The sequence below is a fragment of the Neoarius graeffei genome, chromosome 20, assembly GCF_027579695.1.
Source record: "Neoarius graeffei isolate fNeoGra1 chromosome 20, fNeoGra1.pri, whole genome shotgun sequence".
Taxonomy (NCBI): Eukaryota; Metazoa; Chordata; class Actinopteri; order Siluriformes; family Ariidae; genus Neoarius; species Neoarius graeffei.
Genome location: NC_083588.1, coordinates 62,574,657 through 62,592,583, shown reverse-complemented (window position 1 = coordinate 62,592,583; position 17,927 = coordinate 62,574,657). Strand labels below are relative to the sequence as shown.

At 42.6% G+C, this 17,927-nt stretch overlaps 1 protein-coding gene across 5 annotated transcripts; it reads right to left on the bottom strand.

Moving 5' to 3' along the window:
- Positions 1–478: 478 nt before the first annotated feature.
- cd2bp2 (CD2 (cytoplasmic tail) binding protein 2) lies at positions 479–8,114 on the bottom strand. 5 transcript variants are annotated; one of them, XM_060902175.1, is made up of 7 exons: positions 8,042–8,114; positions 7,393–7,480; positions 5,112–5,244; positions 2,666–2,823; positions 1,948–2,521; positions 1,203–1,288; positions 479–798 (listed from the first exon to the last, which is right to left on the bottom strand). In XM_060902175.1, the coding sequence occupies exons 2-7, from the start codon at positions 7,477–7,479 to the stop codon at positions 688–690; spliced, it is 1,149 nt and encodes a 382-aa protein (XP_060758158.1). In that variant the 5' UTR covers position 7,480; positions 8,042–8,114; the 3' UTR covers positions 479–687. The 5 variants fall into 5 exon arrangements, with proteins under 5 accessions (XP_060758158.1, XP_060758160.1, XP_060758159.1 ...); XM_060902177.1 differs by having other exon boundaries at positions 7,405–7,480; XM_060902176.1 differs by lacking the exon at positions 8,042–8,114 and adding an exon at positions 7,755–7,842.
- Between the last annotated feature and the right edge of the window lie 9,813 nt (positions 8,115–17,927).

Sequence of the window (17,927 nt, the reverse complement as noted above, 5' to 3'; positions counted from 1 at the left end):
ACGCTCCCTAACCATTCTGACCAATCAGACATCGTGTTTTAGCAGCGGCTTTAGGATAAGTCCCACCCCCTGCCCAATCAGAACTTCTCGTTCTACCTGGCCAATCAGAGCTTAGAATTTACACACCCCCACGAGTCAAGCAAAAGAAAGCGCAGGCTTGGGCAAACCAATTGGCCAATTACGTTGCAGCATGCAAATGATGTAAAGTGACGCGTCCAATGAGAGGAAAGCAAGTCATTGGCTCTGTGTGCCCCTCACAACCATTCGATTTACATTTCTATTCCTTGTAGAAGATAATTATAGTGCACTACATGACGCATGATGACCGTTATTTCATACCCTAGTTAGGTTGCTGATGTAGGGAGTACAGGGATATTTAGGATTCAGCCAGTAGTAGTGGGCGATTAGAGCTAACTGTCGATGAAAGCACCTAATAATTCCAGTCACCACACAAACAAATACTATACAATACTATGAGTCATTGATCTGGCAAGTCACCAAAATCTTTATTTTAAAACAAATATACATGGTATCAAATGGTGTGATGACGTCATGCAACCTCACTGTTTAATACACATGAATATCGGGGGGGGGAAATACATTAAAATTGTAGATAAAATGGGAAAAACAAAAACACTCTCTCATTAAAAGTGAACGGGAAATGACGTTACAGAGCACGTGATCGAGTCACGTATAAAGTTCGAAATCCAGTCTTCTGGAGTTGTAGAACTGCGCACCCTCCTGGTCGACCCGTCTGCAGTACACGCCGTCTTTAAAGTAGCCCTGATCGACCCAGTCCTGGGGAAAAAAAAAAAAAATAATAATAATAATAATAATAATAATTATATATATATATATATATATATATCAAAATAAATATAAAAGAAACAATAACAATTTGAAATGAGAACTACATCTTCCTAACGTGTCTATACACGTTCACGGAAACATTGTACATGCCAGGATACAATAAAATAAAAGCATGGTTATGAGTTTACCTCCATTTCTGTGCATGAAAGAGTAAATTTAAAGCAGGACTGCACACAGGAAGTAATGAAGAAATGCCAAACCAGATACACCATAGATTCAGGGTTCGGTCTGAGGAATCATTCGAGCTATTTGTTTAGATTTGTTGCTTGACTGCATTATACAAAGCCTGACAGTCGATACAAATAAAGTAAACTTGACCTGAAGATTCTCACCTGCATCTGCTGGCTGCTGAAGGGTCCGTAGAGTTCAGAGTTGTCCTTGTTTTCCCATTTGTACTCCCACATCACCTCGTCGTTCACTGCAAAAACACAAGTTAAAAGACTCAATCATGACGTCCACAAGAGCTGCAATTTCCGCACCTTCTTCAGCCTTGAAAAGCAAAATTGGCATTTTTCAGCAGATGGGAATTTTCACTGGAATTCGATCAATCATCCGTGACATGAGGGACCAGATGTTCTCCTCCTACAACACTGCTGGAGATGAAAAAAAGGGAAAGGATGAAATTTCGTCCCAAAGACCATCATCATTAGGTTGATTTACTGTTGCCTTTAACACGACAATTAGAAGGCGTGTCCTACAATATAGGGAAAAAAATGCCTGTGAACACGGACTCAAATAATTAAGTCATTATTTTAATGAACATGTTATAGTGGTAATTTAGTCTGTACTAAAATGCACATATACCCTACTTTACTTTTGGCACTAGACGTGTCGCTGAAATCGCAGCGCTGTGTTGTACACTTACGGAAAATAAAACATTCAATCTGTCTTTTCGACGCTTTTATTTATTTTAACGAACATGAGAGGTTAAATCGAGCTAATCATCACAAAGGTTAGGTAAATAAAAATCTCAAATGTTACACTTTAATAAAATAAAACTGTGACCATCTTGTCTGTTTGACCAATCAGTTATTGTCTCTGTTTCTAGCCATGCCCACAAAACAAACACCCTTTTACCGAATCCACTATGTGCTTCCTCGTCCTTCTTCTTGCCGTGCTGCTCGTCAAACTGATCGGCGAACATGTCCAGCTCGTCCTTTTCCTCCTCGTCCTGTTTGGACGCCGTGTCTCTCTGCTGCATCCCTTTCAGTTTGTATGCCAGTTTTTCGTACGTCTGCTGATAAATCTCGTACTCCCCCAGCACCACCAGTCTGTCAGCCAGTGCCGTGAGCCTGTCCAGCTTCTCCGTGTCTCTGATCGACGTCTCGTTTCTCTTCTCCTCCTCCGCTCCGTTCTGTGCTCGTCCCTTCTTCTTCCGTGCTCCCAGTCCTCCAAGTCTGCGGAGCGCGGCAGAGACGGTCTCTCCAGGCTGCAGCAGGTTCACCACGGCCTCAGTAAGCTGCCACGGTGTGTAAGAGGCTAGTGGGTCTTCCTGAGCCTCGCTCTCCTCCTCTTCCTCATCTTCATCCTCATTCTGTTTCTCCTCCCGCTGTTTCTCCTCCTCAGCCTCGTCCTCATCTCCGGCTCGGCGACGACGCTTGGCCGAGAGTCCTTTCTTTTTCTTTTTCACTGGCTGCTCTTTGATTTTTACCTGTGCAAAAAAGGCAGAGATGAGATTTCATGTTTTCGTAAACAGCTAGTGTCACATTAACCAGGCTAGCCATTAACTCAGGTTACAGTAAATACGCTAACTCTGAACTAGCGTAACAGTAAACAGGTTAAATAATTCTCATACCCAGTCAATGTTGTCCAGCCAGTTGTCTCTGATGTCTTTCTCTTTCTTGATGAAGTAGTTTCCCTCGGAGTCGAAGTGACCCTCCTCCATTTCCTCTTTCAGGTTGAAGGGAGTGATCGGAACTCCTTCATCACAGTCGATTGTGGCCATTTCCTGTCCTACACACACAAAAAAATATACAAGACACTATATAAATTAAACTTATTATTTTAAGCAGTGCATATTTTATATATATATATATATATATATATATATATATATATATATATATATACACACACACACACACACACACACACACACACACGGGAAACCATGATGATGATGATGATGATATACACAGTGGTGCTTGAAAGTTTGTGAACCCTTCGGAATTTTCCATATTTCTGCATAAATATAACCTAAAATATCAGGTTTTCACACAAGTCCTAAAAGTAGATAAAGAGAACCAAGTTAAACAAATGAGACAAAAATATTATACTTGGTCATTTATTTATTGAGGAAAATGATCCAATATTACATATCTGTGAGTGGCAAAAGTATGTGAGCCTTTGCTTTCAGTATCTGGTGTGAGCCCCTTGTGCAGCAATAACTGCAATTAAACGTTTGCGGTAACTGTTGATCAGTCCTGCACACCGGCTTGGAGGAATTTTAGCCCGTTCCTCCGTATAGAACAGCTTCAACTCTGGGATGTTGGTGGGTTTCCTCACATGAACTGCTCGCTTCAGGTCCTTCCACAACATTTCCATTGGATTAAGGTCAGGACTTTGACTTGGGCATTCCAAAACATTGAACTTTATTCTTCTTTAAACATTCTTTGGTAGAACGACTTGTGTGCTTAGGGTCGTTGTCTTGCTACATGACCCACCTTCTCTTGAGATTCAGTTCATGGACAGATGTCCTGACATTTTCCTTTAGAAATCGCTGGTATAACTTAGAATCCATTGTTCCATCAATGATGGCAAGCCGTCCTGGCCCAGATGCAGCAAAACAGGCCCAAACCATGATACTACCACCACCATGTTTCACAGATGGGATAAGGTTCTTGTGCTGGAATGCAGTGTTTTCCTTTCTCCAAACATAACGCTTCTCATTTAAACCAAAAAGTTCTATTTTGGTCTCATCCATCCACAAAACATTTTTCCAATAGCCTTCTGGCTTGTCCACATGATCTTTAGCAAACTGCAGATGAGCAGCAATGTTCTTTTTGGACAGCAGTGGCTTTCTCCTTGCAACCCTGCCATGCACACCACTGTTGTTCAGTGTTCTCCTGATGGTAGACTCATGAACATTAACATTAGCCAATGTGAGAGAGGCCTTCAGTTGCTTAGAAGTTACCCTGGGGTCCTTTGTAACCTCGCCGACTATTACACACCTTGCTCTTGGAGTGATCTTTGTTGGTCGACCACTCCTGGGGAGGGTAACAATAGTCTTAAATTTCCTCCATTTGTACACAATATGTCTGACTGTGGATTGGTGGAGTCCAAACTCTTGAGAGATGGTTTTGTAACCTTTTCCAGCCTGATGAGCAACAACACTTTTTCTGAGGTCCTCAGAAATCTCCTTTGTTTGTGCCATGATACACTTCCACAAACATGTGTTGGGAAGATCAGACTTTGATAGATCCCTGTTCTTTAAATAAAACAGGGTGCCCACTCACACCTGGTTGTCATCCCACTGATTGAAAACACCTGACTCGAATTTCATCTTCAAATTAACTGCTAATCCTAGAGGTTCGCATACTTTTGCCACTCACAGATATGTAATATTGGATCATTTTCCTCAATAAATAAATGACCAAGTATAATATTTTTGTCTCATTTGTTTAACTGGGTTCTCTTTATCTACTTTTAGGACTTGTGTGAAAACGATGTTTTTGGTCATATTTATGCAAAAATATAGAAAATTCTAAAGGGTTCATAAACTTTCAAGCACCACTGTATGTTTGAATGTCCATACTACTCTAGTTAATCGACTTGTGTGGCCTGAATCCGTTTTGGAATATTGTTGCATCAGGTTTGAGTCTAACACGACCTGCATAGTCCAAGAACTACATCGCGGTGTCAGGAGCAGCAAGCTAATCATGATACAGGAAACCTATCGATGATACATCATGCTGACCTTTGACTCCTTTGACAAAATGGCAGCACGGCTGCGCCCCTGAGTGGAACTGAAGTGAGCGGCAATACAAAAGAATTTTAAAGCAATACTTTATGCAACACAGTGCAACAACACAGGGGAGTCAAAATGCGTTTGTGCAAAACATGTAATATTTCTAAGCTAAGTTTATTTTTTGCTTCAGGTACCCTTTAAATGTTAACCGGTTTAACTAGTTAGCTCTGATATATAGCTACTATGTCTACAAAAAAAAAAAAAACTGGACAGGCCACACCCACTGACAGGGTCAAGCTGCCTCCTTGACAAAATGTGCTTTAAACAAACACACCTTCGATATCATCACTGGCCAGGATGTTGTATTTGCTATTCTTCTCTCCATCCTCTCCTTCGTCTTCCTCGTCACTATCCAGAGAGTGTTTCTCCTTAAACCTCGAGCCAGGTCCACTCACCTCATCATACATCTGTGGACAGACAGAGCATGACAGGGTTTTAAAAAAAACCCAGCATATTACTCAAGAAACCTGGAATTCTGTAATATGCAAATGAACTCTTTATCTAAAAAGGTTCACTAACTCGGTGGCACAATGGTGTAGTGGTTAGCACTGTCACCTCACAGCGAGAAGGTTTTGGGTTCGAGCCCAGTCGCCGACGGGGGCCTTTCTGTGTGCATACATGTCAACCTATACGGAATGTCCGTATTTTATATGGATTTGATTCAATAAACGTAGTATAGGGGCGTATAAATAAAGCTATACGGATTCTTTAAAAAAAACTTCAATATTTATTTAGAGAGGCGGCACGGTGGTGTAGTGGTTAGCGCTGTCGCCTCACAGCAAGAAGGTCCAGGTTCGAGCCCTGTGGCCGGTGAGGGCCTTTCTGTGTGGAGTTTGCATGTTCTCCCCGTGTCCGCGTGGGTTTCCTCCGGGTGCTCCGGTTTCCCCCACAGTCCAAAGACATGCAGGTTAGGTTAACTGGTGACTCTAAATTGAGCGTAGGTGTGAATGTGAGTGTGAATGGTTGTCTGTGTCTATGTGTCAGCCCTGTGATGACCTGGCGACTTGTCCAGGGTGTACCCCGCCTTTCACCCGTAGTCAGCTGGGATAGGCTTCAGCTTGCCTGCGACCCTGTAGAACAGGATAAAGCAGCTAGAGATAATGAGATGAGATTTATTTAGAGCTATAATCAATTCCCACGATGATAAAAGAGCGCAAAACATTTACAAACGTACTGTACGCCACAGACAGCCAGTAAAGAGTCTTATGAAATCGCGCGTTATCTTGTAGTAACGAGACTTCGTTCCACTTTTGATCATGTGCACACCGTATTGCGAGAATCCCGCCAACCGTGAAGTCATAGACATATAAACATAGACGCTGCCTTCTGCGTAGAATCATACGTCATCCTCGCCGCCATATTGGATATGGCAAAGTGGAGATTCTTCAGCCGTCTCTGGTATAGCGTCTAGACAGTAGCCGAAAATAAAGATGCCTCATTCATGTGCTGCGTTTAACTGTACCAACAGGTTTACCGTCCAAACGAGATCACATGGGATTACCTTTCACAGGTGAGACTGGAAAAATACTTTTCATTGTATTTGGTCATTATAACGTAATTTTACGAACAGATTTTCCTGACTTTGTGGCTAATATGAAGTCTCGTGCATAATAGCCGCTCGGTGAAACCTGTCTCCAAACAACGAAGTATTTCCTTTGTAACTACGCTGATAACACTGTGTTTTTGTCAAACATTGGAGCTTTGTATTCACTCTGAAGGTTTATTGTTCTTAATATTGAATAAAAAGTAAATGGGATACATCAATGTTAATTATCATTCAAATTTTAGGTAAATTATTTTAATTTGCATCTTATACGGATTTTATAAGGGAAATACGGATTTTGGAGGTTGATAATACAGGTTTGATTGACCAAAGGTTGACATGTATGTGTGCGGAGTTTGCATGTTCTCCCCATGTCTGCGTGGGTTTCCACCGGGTACTCTGGTTTCTCCCACAGTCCAAAGACATGCAGGTTAGGTTAATTGGTGGTTCTAAATTGATCGTAGGTGTGAATGTGAGTGTGAATGATTGTTTGCCTCCATGTATCAGCCCTGTGATGATCTGGCGACTTGTCCAGGGTGTACCCCGCCTCTCACCCATAGTCAGCTGGGACAGGCTCCAGCTTGCCCACGACCCTGCACAGGATAAGCAGTTACAGATAATGGATGGATGGAGGGTTCACTATCTCAGTCCTGGAGTATTTCCTAACCAATTTGTGAGTTGATGCTCACTGTTTTGTCACTAGATGGATACATGCTCATGTATGTTGAGAGCTTGTTGTTCAGAAACAAGCCATGCTTCCTGTCAAAGGCATGGGGATGTCACGTGACTCAGACCTTAACTCTAACATGTTTGGGGGTGGGTTTCCCAAAAGCCTCTTAACACTAAGAACATCTTAACTAGGAGAGTGAGTGTTCAGTGTAATACTCTCTCTACCATGTAACAATGATCTTTGTGCTACAATGCTTTTGGGAAACCCACCCCTAGATTAGTGCTAATTGTCACTACGGACTAATATTAGTGTTTCAAAGAGAAATGACTTTTTTTCACTCACACAATCTCTTACCTTCTTTTTCGGTACCTCGTCATCCAAATTAAACTCCTCATCACCATCTTGAAACGTGACTTTCCTTTTGGACATTCTAAAACATGATTAAAGCATAACGTCATGTTTAACTCAAAATAATATCCATAATTAATAAGTATTTGATTTTAAAAATAGATCAGATCAGAATTGGCTAATGTGAGCAAACAAGACTACGAAGCTACACTGTTTTAACCTCATATATAAAATAATAAACTATTACTAAATGTTAATCATTTTGTTTACACAGTAATATAATATTAATTATGCATCTATACAACTAAAATAATTAAAAACGTGTAAAATCTGCTTTGCATGCGTTTTTCTTGCACCTGAATTACGACAAATATCACTTCCTGAACTAGTCTTTACGATGAGTTCACCGTCCAATCAATAGACGCCTCCAGGATTTCCAGCCAATCAAGACACAAGGGGCGGGATCTAACGAAACCGCTTACGAAAACAAACTGCGACGACTCGAACGCATTAGCAAGCTAGCTAGCGCAGGAATTCCTCTAAAAGCAACTTTATCCACAGCCAGATGACAAAACGGACTGCTCTGTATTTTGAATAATAAAATATAAGCGAAATTGTGCAATATGCAATTATATGTAGCTACCTGTCTGGATGTTTTGCTTGCTATTCCCTCTGCGCCATGCAGCCTGAAAACGGAAGTGACGTATCCGTACTACTGGAGCTACTTCTTCTTCGCTTGACGGAGTTTACTATTTGGAGGCGTTTAGCATTAGCGCCCGTAGAGTGCTGGCAATAAACTACAGCACACGATCAGCCATGTTGTTGTTTATGAATACGAGTTTAATATAGCTAAATGGAGTAATGGAAGTGAATGGCCACCCGTTAGCCTCATGTGCATGTTTTCTCTAACAGTTCGAACTATACTTAACATTTCAGAAAGCTTTGTCTGACTTTACCAGTTTACAAAGGCAAAAAAAGTCAATTTCTACATATTTATTTTAAACTGATTTAAATTGTATGCCTTAATACATAATACATTTATGTCTGTCTTTAATGTGTGGATATTTCAAAAAATAAAAAATTTGGTTGAAAGTGCAGGTGTTTGACACCTGCAAGGCATTTGCCTGTCACACCTTCGCCAGTGCCAGCTGTAGGGTCGTCAGCAAAGAGCCACCTGTTACAGAGGTTTCACCCCTTTGGTCCCAGAATATCTCTGGGTGGTGGGGCCACGGTAGGGACGTCTCTCTTCTGCTCCCTGCAACTGGCCCCAAGACCCTTGGTACCCCTACTTTGGATCTTTCTCTCTAAACCATAGCCAGAAGCTACTTTTCTTCACCTTCTCAGCCAGTTCATTGAGTGTCCTCTTTTGCCTGCGCCCAGTGACTCCGAGAACTTTCAATAGCCTCTGCATCCAACTTCTGCAGGGTAGGTGCATGCCTTCCACCTTGTTTCTCTGCATGATGCAGCAAGCTCGCTGTACTTCTCCTTTGTTCTCCTGAAGGCTGCCTCCATAGCCTCCTCTCATGGCACAGTGAGTTCTGCCATGATTATTGTTTTGGTGGAGTTGGACCACAGGACAATGTCTGGCCGTAAGGAGGTTGTGGTTATTTCAGGTGGAAACTTCTGTTGTTGGTCCAGGTCAACCCTCACGTGCCACTCACCTCCAGGTGTCAGTACAGACCACTCCCACTGTTTGGTGTGTGTAAGTAAATCAATCAATAAATAAAATGAACAAAATTGTAATACTGAAAATCAGGGACAAGTTGGTAGGAAAAAGTTCAGCGGTGCTCCAGTCTGTCAGTTGGAGTTCAAACTGATAACTAGTATGAAAGACGATACAACAACTAAATGAAATAGAAATAACATTCAAAATAGAATATGACACTTATATTGTCAAGAGGGGTGGCACGGTGGTGTAGTGGTTAGCGCTGTCGCCTCACAGCAAGAAGGTCCGGGTTCGAGCCCCGTGGCTGGTGAGGGCCTTTCTGTGTGGAGTTAGCATGTTCTCCCCGTGTCTGCGTGGGTTTCCTCTGGGTGCTCCGGTTTCCCCCACAGTCCAAAGACATGCAGTTAGGTTAACTGGTGACTCTAAATTGACCATAGGTGTGAATGTGAGTGTGAATGGTTGTCTGTGTCTATGTGTCAGCCCTGTGATGACCTGGCGACTTGTCCAGGGTGTACCCCGACTTTCGCCCGTAGTCAGCTGGGATAGGCTCCAGCTTGCCTGCGACCCTGTAGAACAGGATAAAGCGGCTAGAGATAATGAGATGAATGATATTGTCAAGATGGTAGACAGTTATTGCGCCCCAGAATGCAAAAGTAAACTTTTTTAAAGAAAACAGCAAGTTTTTTTACGCATGCCCATGAGGAAAAAAAAAAAAACTGTTGGGGGGAGGATGATGATGATGATGATGATGATGACAGTAATGCTGGTATCTGTCCTACACCCCCCTGCAAACTCAGCTTCTTTATAACTTTCTACTTCTAGTAATTACTTGTTTAGAGTCTGCAGACTGTTAATCAGTTCATTCCTGTTAATTCTAAAGAAGTCCTGGTTTTAAATTACTTGAACTCCTCAAGCAGCAACAATAAAAGCACTTGGCTGATAATTTTGTCATGTTTTCTACATAAAGGCTTACTGAAATCAACAACTCGTTGTGATCCATTGTTGCAGACAATATAACACGTAGTGGAGATTATATATAAGTCCTGTCGACCAAAAATGGCTTAAAAATAATGAAATTAAATGTTTCAACATAAAAAAATACTATAAACAGCACGAAGCCATAATAAATGAAACCAAGTCAATATTTGGTGTGAGACGACTCTTTGCTTTAAAAAAAAAAGTAGTCTCAGGTACAATGAGTGCAGTTTGATAAGGAAATAAGCTGTAGGTTTTACTGAGCATCTTGCAGAACCAGCCACAGTTCTTCTGGACACTTTGACTGTCATACTCACTTCTTCATTTTGCACCAAAACCCAGTAGCCTTTATTATGTTTTCTTTTTTAATCTGAAAAGTGCTCTGTTATGGAATATGCTGCTCAGATACAAAAAAATTTCTGTAATATTTAATTTTGTGCTGGAAAAAAGTGAACATTTGGAACTCTAAAATGTTTTTGCAATGTTTTGACTCGATAATGTAGAAGTCATAAAATAGAAATCTATAACAAAGTTTGGATGAAAAAAATTAGGGGGTCTAAGACTTTTGCACAGTACTGTATATCAATCAATCATTTCACAGCAACCATCAGTCGGACTACAACAAGCCATAAGATTTATTTCAAGAGTTCATGCAAGCCTCTTATTCAAAATATTCAAAAGTCCTTTGTCTTTAAAAGGTGTTGAGCTGGTTTGGAAGTTACAGTACTGAACAGGGTTTGGTTTGTTTATTTGTGATGGTAGGGAGTCCCTTCCAGAGAGAACAAGTCATTTACTGTTCCATTGCTGTTGTCTTTTTGTTAAAGTGTGATCACTTTGACCGCCTTGTTAAACACACATTAGAGTTTTTTGTTTGTCTCGACACTCCTGTATGCATCTTCTTTAGAAACAAATAAATATACACTCCCCAGCCACTTTATTAGGAACACCCATACATCCACCTGCTGTTTTCTGCAGTTCTCTAATCAGCCAATCCCTTGACAGAAGCACAGTACATCAGATCATGCAGATACAAATCAAGAGCTTCAGTTAATTTAAATTCAATTCAATTCAAAGCACTTTATTGGTCCCCAGGGGCAATTTAAAAGGCATGCAGAGAAGTACAGTCAAACACATAAAAATAAAAACAAACATGAACCAAGGCGTAGCTAGGATTTTTCAAAGGGGTGTGTGTGGGTGTGTCACACACTGACTGGCAGCCTGAGTGCATTATGTAACAAAAAATAATTACCATTGCTAGTTTTAGGCAGCTTAGAAACCGGCTCTTCCATTATTGCTGTTTCTTCCATGTTTTCTTGATGTTGTGTTCTAGAAACGGCACTAAAACTTTGCTTCAAAGCCACAAAATGCAACTTTGATGGAAAAAAATATATAATAAATTGCTCACCTCTCTTCACATCAAAAGGAGGAGGAAAGTTTCGCTTGTTTTGACATGGCAAATTATTAACACAAGAGGAAACACTCGTAATTCGCAACTAAAAAGACTGCAGCTACACTGGCAGCTTGACCATGCTTTCTAGTGCGATCGTGTTGCGCTTGCGCAGAACTGTATCAGTCCTGCGCACCTTGGCTCATGCACCTGAAGGCGTGCCTCGGGCTGCGCGTGCACCTAACGAGCTCCAGCACGTGCGCCGTTAACAAAGAACACCTGTCTTTAATCAATGAACTATGTTTGGGCTATTTAAAGACTGCACCCATGCAAGGATGATGCGAAGTATTACACCACGTCTAGTGTGCCTTACTGAGCCTTGTTTCCTGTCCCTGTTCTTGTTGACCTCCTGGTTTTTCGACTCCTGTTTCTCGTCCCTTGATCTTGTATAGTTTTGCCTCTGATATTCTGTCCGCGCCTCGATTGACCTCCTGCCTGTTTCCTTGATTACCACTTTGCCTGCTGTTTCGGACTGTTTGCCTGTTGTGTGCGTTTCACGCATTTTATGCTCATATCGCACTGTGTATTATTTAACATATCTGCACTTACATCCGCCTCTCCCGCACACACTCTGACAAACTGGGTTTTTGTGCCCGAACCACAGGAAGTCCATACAAGGTTATAGAAACCCTAATGAGGCTGAGGTGACAATCTAGTTTAAAAAAAAAAAAAAAAGTTGGAAAAATTACAGTGGGCGCTTTTCTAATATTCTTATGTGGCTATTGAAAAAATGTATGGCCCGACGGGGGGGGGTCACGAGCACCCCAGGACCCCCCCTCCCAGCTACGCCCCTGTGAACCATAAAAATTCTGACAGTGTGCAAGGTGGCAGTATGTGGATAAATAACTATACAGTGGTACAATAAGTATAAATACGATAATTAAAAAAAAAGCAGTATATACAAAAATACAGTGTTGTGCAATTTGCTTATGAGGTAGAAGGATCAATAGCAGCAGAGTCTATGTTTAAAGTGATATGTGTACAGAGGGGGTGATAGTGCACCAGACAGGTTAGAGTGCATGTGGAGAAGGGGGAAGGGGCTGGTGGGGTGAGTAAAGGGACAAGGATGGCAGAGAATTGAGGAGCTGAACTACTCTAGGGATAAAGGTCGCTCTTCTCCTCTGTGTTCGGCAGCTCGGGCAACAGAGCCGGCATCCCGAGGGGAGCCACTCAAATGCAGGAAACAGGACATGTGAAGGGTCCTGAAGAATCCTGCCCGCTGAGTTTACTGTCTGCTGCTCACAATGCTCTTAATGTTCACAATGTTCAAACATCAGAATGGGAAAAATTGTGATCTCAAAGTGTGACTTTCTTTCACTGTGGTATGGGTGTTGGCTTGTACCAGATGGACTGGTTTGAGTATTTCAGAAACTGCTGATCTCCTGGGGTTTTCACACACAACAGTCTCTAGAGTTTACACAGAAAAAAATGGTACGAAAAACAAAAAAACATCGAGTGAGTGAGCGACAGTTCTGTGGGTGGAAACAAACACCTTGTTGATAAGAGAGGGTCAGAGGAAATGGCCAGATTGGTTCGAGTTTTTTTTTTGCCAGGAAGGATATAGTAACTTGTATAATCACTCTTTACAACCGTGGTGAGCAGAAAAGCATCTCAGCATGCAACAGCAGAAAAACACATTGGGTTCCACGCCTGCCAGCCAAGAACAAGAGTCTTAGGCCAAGTTTACATTAGACCGTATCTGTCTCGTTTTCTTCGCGGATGCACTGTCTGTTTACATTGAAACGCCGGGAAACGGGAATCCGCCAGGGTCCACGTATTCATTTCAGATCGTGTCAGGTCAGGTGCTGTGTAAACATTGAGAATACGCGGATACGCTGTGCTGAGCTCTAGCTGGCGTCGTCATCGGACAACGTCACTGTGACATCCACCTTCCTGATTCGCTGGCGTTGGTCATGTGACGCGACTGCTGAAAAACGGCGCGGACTTCCGCCTTGTATCACCTTTCATTAAAGAGTATAAAAGTATGAAAATACTGCAAATACTGATGCAAATACTGCCCATTGTGTAGTTATGATTGTCTTTAGGCTTGCCATCCTTCCACTTGCAAGTGGTAAGTGACGCGCATGCCCGACATGCACTGAGATCACACACACAGCGGCTCAGTCCCGAATCACTGCTCGTGCACTCCACTCGCGCGCTCTGTGAGCTGCGCAAGGCCGGAGTGCGCACCCTCCAAAGGGCACTCGCTGTTCAGGGCGGAGTGATTTGGAGCGCAGGATGCCTGCGGAGCCGAGCGTATCCGTGTATTGGCTTTGCTGTGTGCACACGAATCGTGTATTGGCATTGCTGTGTGCACACTAATCGTTTTAAAAACGTTAATCTGATGATCCACTGATACGGTCTAATGTAAACCCCACCTTAGAATCAAGAACAAGCTCACCCTCCCCCCAGTCATCACAGCAGCCCTCTCCTCCCCCACCTCAACACAGACTCCTCCATGCATTACTGCAGACCAGGTCAGAGGTCAACTGAGGAAGCTAAACCCCAGGAAAGCAGCAGGCCCGGACAAGGTGTGTTCCCGACTACTGAAGACCTGCGCTGCTGAACTGGGTGAACCACTCCAACGCATCTTCAACCTTAGCCTGCAGCTGGGGAGAGTGCCCACCCTCTGGAAGACATCATGTATCATTTCAGTTCCCAAAAAGAATCGGCCCAGCGAGCTGAACGACTTCTGACCGGTGGCACTCACTTCACATCTGATGAAGACGTTGGAGCAGCTCTTCCTCAGCCTCCTCAGACCCCAGGTACAACATGCCCAGGACTGTATGCAGTTTGCATACCGGGCAGGTGTTGGTGTGGAAGACGCCATCCTCTACCTGCTACACCGAGCCCACTCGCATCTGGATAAGGGAAATGGCACAGTGAGGATCCTCTTCTTGGACTTCTCGAGTGCCTTCAACACCATCCAGCCCCTACTGCTTCAGGACAAACTGAACAGGATGCGAGTGGACCCCTGCCTGGTCACCTGGATCTCCAGCTACCTCACTGACAGGCTGCAGTACATCAGGCTGAAGGACATCACGTCTGACACTGTGATTAGCAGCACCGGAGCACCCCAGGGCACGGTGCTGGCCCCTCTTCTCTTCACCCTGTACACCGCGGACTTCTGCTACAACTCGGAGCTGTGTCACATTCAGAAGCTTGCCGATGACACAGCCATCGTTGGGTGTATCAGTGACGACAGAGAGGAGGAGTGTAGGAGCCTGGTGAGGGACTTTGCTGTGTGGTGCAACAGGAACCATCTGCAGCTCAACACTTCGAAGACCAAGGAGCTGGTCATTGACTTTGGGAGGACCAGACCAAGGTCACGACCAGTTCTGATCGAGGGAGTCGAGGTGGAGGCTGTGGATTCCTACAAGTACCTCGGGCTGTGGCTAGACAGCAAGCTGGACTGGACTTGCAAGACCAATCACTTATACAGAAAGGGACAGAGCAGGCTATACTTCCTTAAGAGGCTGCAGTCCTTTAACATCTGCAGGAAACTCCTGTGGATGTTCTATCAGTCTGTGGTCGCCAGTGTCCTGTTTTACACCGTGGTGTGCTGGGGGGGCAGCACATCCAAGAAGGACACATCCAGGCTGGACAAGCTGATCAGGCGGGCCAGCTCTGTGGTCGGCATGAAGCTGGACTCTCTGGTGACGGTGGCAGAGAAGAGGTCTATGGACAAACTATTGAACATCATGGACGATGCCAGTCACCCTCTGCACACAGTCATCAGCAACCAGAGGAGCCTGTTCAGTGACAGAATGCTCCTTCCCAAGTGCAGGACGAACAGACTCAAAAACTCCTTTGTCCCTCACGCCATCAGACTGTACAACTCCTCTCTGGGGGCGAGGAGGGGTAACAGGAGGACAGAGGACGGGAAGGAGCAGCAGCCTAGCCTAACAATAAGCAATACCAGACAATGTGCAATATAATGTGCAATATAAAGTGCAATATCTCTCCTGCTGCCCCTCCTTTTTCATTCTTTCCCCCTCCTCTCTCTCCCCCTTCCTCTCTTCCCCATATCTTATTCTTTTTATATTTGTATATGTAAATACTTAATTTATTTTAATTTATCTAGAAGTTTTCTCTATTTCTTTTCTCTGTTTATCTGTAATGATGCTGCTGGAATCTTAATTTCCCTGAGGGAACCCTCCCAAAGGGATCAATAAAGTTTTTTCTAATCTAATCTAATCTAATCTAATCTAATCTAATCTAATCTAATCTAATCTAATCTAATCTAATCTAATCTAATCTAATCTAATAAAGTGGCCGGTGTACATAAGTATTCACCTCTGTTGTTGCAAGACCCCTATATGAGCTACTTCTGGTGCAACTCATCACCATCAGAAGTCACATAATTAGTTGAAAGGAGTCAAACTGTATGTAATGAAAGTGCCACGTGATCTGTGATCACAAGTGATCACGTGATCCACAGGACCTGCACATGTTCCTGGAAGAATTGTAGACTTGGTTACAGAACACACCTAAACGTGAATGTAAAACTTCCTTTCACAAGCATAAACCCATAAATCAGGGGCGCAGATAGGATTTTTGAACTGGGGGGGACTGAGCTGTCAGCAAATGATTCCATTTTTCTTTTTTTTTTGTGTGTATATATATATATATATATATATATATATATATATATATATATATATATATATATACACACTACCGTTCAAAAGTTTGGGGTCACTTTGAAATGTCCTTATTTTTGAAAGAAAAGCACTTTAAACTAATCAGAAATGCACTCTATACATTGCTAATGTGGTAAATGACTATTCTAGCTGCAAATGTCTGGGTTTTGGTGCAATATCTCCATAGGTGTATAGAGGCCCATTTCCAGCAACTCTCACTCCAGTGTTCTAATGGTACAATGTGTTTGCTCATTGCCTCAGAAGGCTAATGGATGATTAGAAAACCCTTGTACAATCATGTTAGCACAGCTGAAAACCGTTGAGCTCTTTAGAGAAGCTATAAAACTGACCTTCCTTTGAGCAGATTGAGTTTCTGGAGCATCACATTTGTGGGGTCGATTAAATGCTCAAAATGGCCAGAAAAATGTCTTGACTATATTTTCTATTCATTTTACAACTTATGGTGGTAAATAAAAGTGTGACTTTTCATGGAAAACACAAAATTGTCTGGGTGACCCCAAACTTTTGAACGGTAGTGTGTATACATGTTATTTCACCTCCCTCACTGCCATCACCAGGAACTACCTGCAGGCCAGGACAATGATAACATTTTAACATAGCCTATGGAAATCCAAAGTTTACACATTATCATCACGCACAGAAATTGCAAAACTAGTTTTAAAACCGCTAAGTTCCAACTGTTAAACATAGCGAGAGGCCGGGCTACGTGTGTATGTGTAAAGTGTAAACCAGTGCATCCTGACTTTCTAACTATGCCTGTGTGTTGCGTGAGCGGCAGTCAGTCAACAACTCTTCACAAAGTTTCCTTATGAAACAATATGCTCGCTGAAATTATGGCAGGGAACGCCAGATTAAACATTAAAACTGCCTTCTGAGCACTGTATCTACAGGCTACCACCGAAAGTAGGAGGCTACCAGAAAGGCATCTCTACTCCGTACGATTTTACTTTCACTACGACATTACTTTGAACAGACTATCAAAAAATTGCAAGGTGATATGATAAAGTAAGGCACAGTTTACTTAGTCTTTTTTTTTTTAAACGATGCAATCGTTTTCTGCCTTTTGGCACCCTTCATCATGCCGTGTTGGGGTCCTGAACTAGGAGGAGCTGTCCCCGATATGCCTGTCAAACTTGTTGTGGGTAACCATAGCAACCAAGCTCGAGCTCGCAACCTGTGCAGTCTGCGCAGTTGCAACTATGTCTGTACTGCTGTGCACCTCAATAAACCGAATGGTAATTAGTCTTTTGATTTTTCCGTGAGGTTTGCCTTATGCAAAGAAAGACAGCATAGACATTTTTTCCTCCCTATAAGTGGGGGGGACCGAACGAGGTGAATTTAAATCTGGGTGGGACGAATCCCCCTCGTTCCCCCCTCTATCTGCGCCCGTGCCATAAATACTGAGTCACACATGACTCATAAAAACATCTGTCAAATAAATAAGTTAATGACATCACAAATAACATCACTCATCACACACTCATCTCTAATTACATTTTGTGGGGTAATGCTGCACAAACAAAAAGCATTTGGGAAGAAAAATATTTTTTTTGAAAGTACTTCCTGTGTTTATAGTTCATTTCATTACAGTATTTTAAATGTCTTTCAAGTTCGTTTATTTTACACTGTGCACTGCGCACACTTCTATATCATGCTTTTAGTGTTTAATTTTTACTACTGAATGTCATCACATCAGGAGGACTATGAGATGATTCAGAGAGTGTATATTACTTTAAAATCTTGAATATACACTATTTTAACAATTTCATCAGTGCAT